The 6638-nt window shown below is 37.6% G+C and overlaps 1 protein-coding gene across 1 annotated transcript; it reads left to right on the forward strand.

The window, feature by feature from the left end:
* Positions 1–3708: 3708 nt before the first annotated feature.
* Positions 3709–6638, forward strand: LOC126792253 (uncharacterized). The gene is made up of 5 exons (XM_050518718.1): positions 3709–4061; positions 4169–4285; positions 4373–4430; positions 4526–4782; positions 5501–6638. The coding sequence occupies exons 1-5, from the start codon at positions 3709–3711 to the stop codon at positions 5568–5570; spliced, it is 855 nt and encodes a 284-aa protein (XP_050374675.1). The 3' UTR covers positions 5571–6638.

Below are 6638 nucleotides of genomic sequence, written 5' to 3' on the forward strand. Positions count from 1 at the left end.
AAACTCAGCGTCGGATTATACAGAAAAACTTCTGAGTTCTGACTACCCACTACGAATCTACAATACATGAAATTTTTGTTCAATTGAAAATTACGTTTTGTTTTCAGAAATCGAAGAACTAAAGAAGAAAAACACAAACCTGGTGGAGAGGTCAAATTGTGAGAGGCTGATTAAGACTTGAGAGATGAGCTCTTTTGATCCGTTGAGATCAGGCAAGAGTTGATTGTTGACGCATTGGAGATGACGAACGAGTGAACGACTTCGATGGTCAGGTAAGAGACGGGGAGGCTGGAGGGAGGTAAGAGAGAAATTAGGTTTTAATCAATATTACAAAATTACCCACGCTTCCTTCCGGCCTATTTGACGCTTCCAATTTGGAAGCTCGCGCTTCCATATCGTTTCCAAACCACCTTTTTCTCGGAATCGCACTTCCGGCGCGCTTCCGCTTCTGAAGCGCGACTGCAGGCAAGCTTCCGTGCTTCTTAGCTCCTCTGTCATTGGTCTTGGTTTGCACTTTTACTGTGTATATATTAAACATAGAGAAGTATGGAGGCATAATCATTTGTCTATAAACCTTGTGAAAACGTAATTGTTATAGGAATAACAAAGAAACCCTATTTTTGACTAGATTTACAGCCTATAATTTCATAGAGCTTTATTCCTTGTGAAAACGTAATTTTTTGTAGTAATAACAGAAAAACCCCAATTTTAACTAGATCTACAGCCTATAACCATAATTCATAGAGCTTATATGCTATGCGGAAGATCAGTAAGTCAGAATTGATAGCTTGCATAGTCAAAATTGTAAGAACCTGCATTCTCTATGTATATATGAGCAATTTATCTTACATGGCTTCACTTCTCAAATAAGATCACTTCTCCTTTGCATTCAAGAGCCAAAGCTCTACCAAAATACTACCTCAAACATCCTTCACCAAAACAGGAAGCCGTTCTCCCCCATATACCAATTCCATCTCCACCGAAATCACCATTGAAGACACACCTCCAAGGTTCCTACAACATGTGATTCTCGCAACTCTTCTTCATGGGTTTGTTCGTTTTTGATTTTTTACAATACTTTGTCTATGAAGATTGTAGTATGATGTTTGTGTGAGATTATTATTTTGTATTAAGAATTGAAATTTTCATATTGTTTTATTGGATTTTTTGATCTTTTCTGAATTGATGGTTTCTTATAATTATTGAGTTTGTATTTGTATTGTTGTGTTCTAATCATATTTCTCATGCTTTTAGATAATTTTCAGATATGTGCATATGAATTTAGTGCTTGGATGCAGTCTCTAAGACTGTGTTTGAGTGCTAGATTCATCAATCATATTGACACAAATTGAATTATGCTCTAAGTAGGTTCGGTTTGTATTGATTAAAAGTGGTAAAAATTATAGAAATTTAGATGTGAAACCATGGTGGGTGACGCCATACATGAAACATGTCTCAAACAAAAATTTGGTGCTTAAATGTAATCTTGTTTGATTTCTACTGTAAGTGTTATTGAATTCGATTGCATGCAAATTTAGATTAGGTCATAAGTCAATCTAAATGTTAATTGAAATCTTGCATGATTAGATGATCCCCTAAGGCTCTAATTGTATTGGTGTCTAAAAAGTATGTAATTGGTCGAATTAGAATACATGATAGGTTCGAACTTGTAATTATGTGGTGTAATAGTAAATTTGGTTTAAGTTTGTTAAAAAGAAGTCGATCATGTAAATAATAATTTAGGTTTTATTTTAGTAGTTAATAATCAATCTCAAACCCCCCATTATTTGTTAACACTAAAAGTTTAGAGTTCCATTCAGTTCCCCGGAAAGAACAATCCCTGCTTATTCTATACTAACGATGACATTTTACATGGTTTATTATAGACGTTATTAACGCTCTATCAAGACTGCCCATACATCTTCATAACGCTGCAATATTGTTGACGCCACGCAGCAGTACACCAAGACAAATGCCTCCCCAGATTGGATACAAAAAATCCAAACCGGTTCAGATATGAACGATCGAGACCAAACCATGCCGCCATTTGATTCGGATCACCCCCAACCTCTTTCTGACTGCGCGCTGTTGGGACACACTAGATTTCAGTCCCTACAACAGCCTCTCCCTTATGCACTTCTCAAAAACCAACCCCGATCTCCTTCTCATGGGTGAGAACGAGAGAACCAACACCTCGCAAGACCTACATGGAATCAGAAAAACCTATCCAACGACAGTGAAGAGACTCGCCACCGGACCTCTTCACCGTTGGATAGGGAGTTAGAGAATTGAGATCTCATTCAGGCGTGTGAGGCGCGTTCTCACTCATATTTTAATTTTAAAATTTAGGAATGCGTTTTCTAAGCTCTTCTACTTCTAAGGTTCTGTGTTTGCGACTCAAAAAATTAGCACGAATTCGAAAAATGCTAGAAATTAGGAACCTCTAATCTGTACTTGAAAGATGACGTTCTGTCTTGAAATTAATTTTTGGGTTTTCAACTGCTGTTTTAGGAGAAGAACAAAAACGTCTGGTCTCTTGGGGCTACGAGGACAAACTCTTCTATCATGAATACAAATAATGAAATGTTAGATTCGTGAGTTGATTATGGTTATAGATACACTCATACACATGCCCCAAGATACATAACTATATATTGATATTGACACGTATTTAGGCAGAAAGAAGCTATGTAGGAACGAGTGCCACTACTGTGCCAGTATCCGACTCCTAATGAATCCCATGCACTTTTGTATCTCTCTATTAACTGGTTGGTTTTGTGTGTAAATTGGCTTCAAACTAGTGACAACACGATCTAAACTCTAAACGCTAAATTTTAAAGTTACATGACACATTGACTGTTTCAAAACAGATTTTATCTACAGGTTTCAAGTTCATGAACTCCTATCAGATAAAAACACCCTCCAAGGTCGACTCATCAGCTATCATTCATCGAAACATAAATTTTGCTTAGACAACAATCACAACATGCCCTAGCATCTAATATTCATTTGATGGCCGTGCGATCAATACCTGCATAGCTACAACCATTTCCCTCGCTTAATTTGGCTCTTACACATAACGTAGCTCCCCCTATACGTGTTCCATTGTAGTAAAATAGAGCCGAAGAAACCAATTAGTGATTAAAAAATGTGGACCGTCTCTGTCATCGAAGGTGGTTACGTGTTTAAATCTCACTGGTTCTATACCACGTAAATATTACTGAATATATTAGAATTTTATTAAATTAATATCCGATTAATTAATAATCTCACTAAAATAATATTATTTACTCGTCCGGGACTAACATATTAAATTAATATTTCGTTAAATTTGTAAAATAATAGAAATTTAAGAATTCATATAGACCCATCGAATATATAAATTAATAATGACATAATTTATATAATAAATCTTATATTTATGAGGATTTCATTAAATAATTATGTTGATTTAATTATCATTAAATAAAATAATACAATACATCGATTAATATAATATTTTAAACAACGATATCCATGATAAATCCAACAATGTGGTGTATTAACAAAAAATAAAACTTTTTTCTTTAAAAAAATAAAAAAATATTTATTATACATTAATAAATTAATATATTATTAATGAATTAATACATTAATAAATATTAATTTATCGTACTTTCATCGGTCATATAAATACTTAAATACCAAGCCAAGAAATTAACTCCCTCAATGAAACCGTCTACCGCTTCACCGCCGCTGAGCAAAAGCAGCCGCGAGAAGCTTGTCCGGAGGGTAATTTCGCCGGCAATCCGAGGGCAAAACTGTCCAATATGCTTAGGAAGCCTCGAACCGCGCAGCGCGGCGGTGCTGGAGGCGTGTAAGCACGCGTACTGCCTCCGATGCATTCGCAGGTGGAGCACTCTGCGACGGAAATGCCCTCTCTGTAACTCCATCTTCGACTCCTGGTTCGATGACATCAGCCTTTCTTCTCGAAGCTTCCACCGCGAGATTTTGCCTCCGCTCAACAGTAACGCTTCTACAGCTAGACCTAGAAGCTTCCGCGTTCACGGTGCAAATCAAAGGTCAGTTAATTTTTCTGATCAATTTGACATTCGATTCTTTAAGTTTGTTGAAATTGCAATTTGAACCTGAAATTAAAGCTTTTCTTCTTTCTGTATGATATGATTAGGCATGTGGTGAATGAGCGGCGGCGATCACGGCCGTTGCCGTGGCGGCGATCGTTTGGACGGCCGGGATCTGTGGCTGCTGACGTCATTGCGGAGCGGAAGCTTCATTGGCGTGCAAGGTGAATTTCTGCTGTTTTTTTTTTATTTAGTGGTGATGGTTTTGGCAATTAGATATTTTAATTTGTTTTATTTATTTGTGTAAGCAGTGTATATGATAGACGATTGCAAGCGGTTGCTTCAGCTCCAGGAAACCGTGTTCGTGAGGTATGTGCATTGCCACTCGGTAGTGAGTTTGCGTTTTCGATTTGAACTTCTGAAGTTAAAATTTGCTGAATTGTATGCTGTTTGTGATTTTTCAGTGTGTGCCGGTTAATGATGTGGTGAAAGAGAGAGTGTTACAAAGAGTGGAGCCTTGGATTAGAAGAGAGCTCCAGGTGCTTCTTGGAGAGGGAGATCCGTCTGTTGTTGTTCGTGTGGCTGCCTCACTCTTTGTTGCGAGTCTGGAAAAGAAGGATTGTGTCTCTTCAGGGCAACATGATGTAGTAGATGATGGCTTCCTTGAGCCATTGCGCCCTTTCCTGCTTGATCAAACTTTTATGTTTTGGCATGAGCTAAGGTAGTACTACTAACCCTTGAATTATTGTTAATGACGTTTCTCCTACCTTTCCTACCTTGAATGTACAATTGTCTAACTCATTTGAGATTGGAAGTCATCAATTCATTGCGTGTTGAGGCTAAATTCAACATTGTTGGATTAACTCAACTTCGTATTAAGTAGGAAATATCGTCTATAATTTTATTTTGCCTTCAAAGTTTTATTCTTTTATTATATAAGGTTAAGATAAGTAAGAGGCCAAGATTCATGTGAAGAACATCTAACGATAGACATTGTTTAGGGAACTTTCAAAGTTGGATGAAGAGTGGAATCCTTCTTAGTACCTCTGGGCAATCCTATAGTTTATACGGCGCGGAAGGGCTAAGCCCTCCACAACATAAATGGTTCTGTAGGAGGCCCTCAAGTGTGGAAGCAGTCAAAGTTTCATCAACACCAATGAGCCTAGTGCCCTAAAGTGATCCGTATATATGTTGGTTAACCTAGCAAAACTCAGTTTAAGATTCTTTTAATATGTCGTAGACTTTTTTTTAATCACATCAGTCATATAATATGCCAGTTGCAGTAGACCTTCTGTAGGACTCTATGTGCTAATCCATGTTTCATTTCTATGGTTTACTTCGTTTCTCTCTTTCTGTAGTGATGAAGAAAGAAGTGTTCTATTTTTCGTTTCTTCCATCTGCGTGTAAATGTTTCCTCACTTGAAATAATTGCCCTTCAGATGTTTTGCAGAGAGTCCATTTAACATGGAAACATATGATGCTGTTGCTGAATACAGAAGACTGAATTAAGTGAAGGGAGAAAACTAAGATCATTACTTATCTTTCCCTTTGTATCTGATCCAGTCTATGTGTTAGACTATCAAGTTATTAGACTCTGAACTTGCTTATGCTTGGATGTGAAGATCTGTTTACTTCTGTATGATAGTCTCCTCAGTGAAGAGTCAGAGGCAGCAAGCCCAGGAGATTCATAACCCGAGTCATTGGAGAAGGTAACAAGCAGTGCTAGTCCTTGATGTGTAAGAAGAGAATTCGAGTGTGATATAAGACAACTGCTCTCTATAACAAGCCCAGAAGCAGGAGCTCATTTTTGGCTGCGCAATCTCATATTTTAGCTGGAGTTACCATTTTTGGCTCAACAATTAGTTTCTGCTTTCTCTAGACCAGCGAGTAGGATTTGAGGTTCTCTATATTAGAATGCTTTTAGAGTTTGGTGTATATGAGCGGCACATTGATCAGCATTTCTGCTTTCTGTCAAGATGCAGTAGAAGATTGGTGAGACGGCGTTTCTCTTTGTTCAATTAAAGTCATTCTACGTCAAGTTTCTGTGTAGCAAGCTCAAAGCTTTAGTTTGAGACAATATGTGACTCTGAAGAATGATAGAAATTAGAACCCCTTAATCTGCACTCCTGGGAGATATTCCAAATTTTCTTCAGATCAGAAGTCTCCTTTACAGCAACAGGAAATGACCATTTCTTTCTGCTCAATCCTACTTAACTGCAGTTACATGTGCAGATCACGACGAATATCTTATGTTGATGGTATTTATGGGGTTGGGTTAACTCGTAAGGTCTGCAGGTCTGCAGGTCTTAGGACAGTGATTCAGTGTGCAATCTTACTGTCTTGGTAAATGGCCTTGCTCCTACCCCTACAACCTAACCTTTACCTGGATTAAGTTTGGCTTTGTTCCTCTAATAAAATTTTGCATTTATTACTGATTGATTTTAGGAGAGGAATCAGCTGTTGACAATAATGATGACTGGCTGCATTGGATAATCTATCAACTACGATAGTTGGCATTGTTTTTGTTATTGCTTCCATTGCTATCTCTACAATGCAAACTGCTGAATTGCGTGCTTA

Source organism: Argentina anserina, chromosome 4, assembly GCF_933775445.1.
Source record: "Argentina anserina chromosome 4, drPotAnse1.1, whole genome shotgun sequence".
Taxonomy (NCBI): Eukaryota; Viridiplantae; Streptophyta; class Magnoliopsida; order Rosales; family Rosaceae; genus Argentina; species Argentina anserina.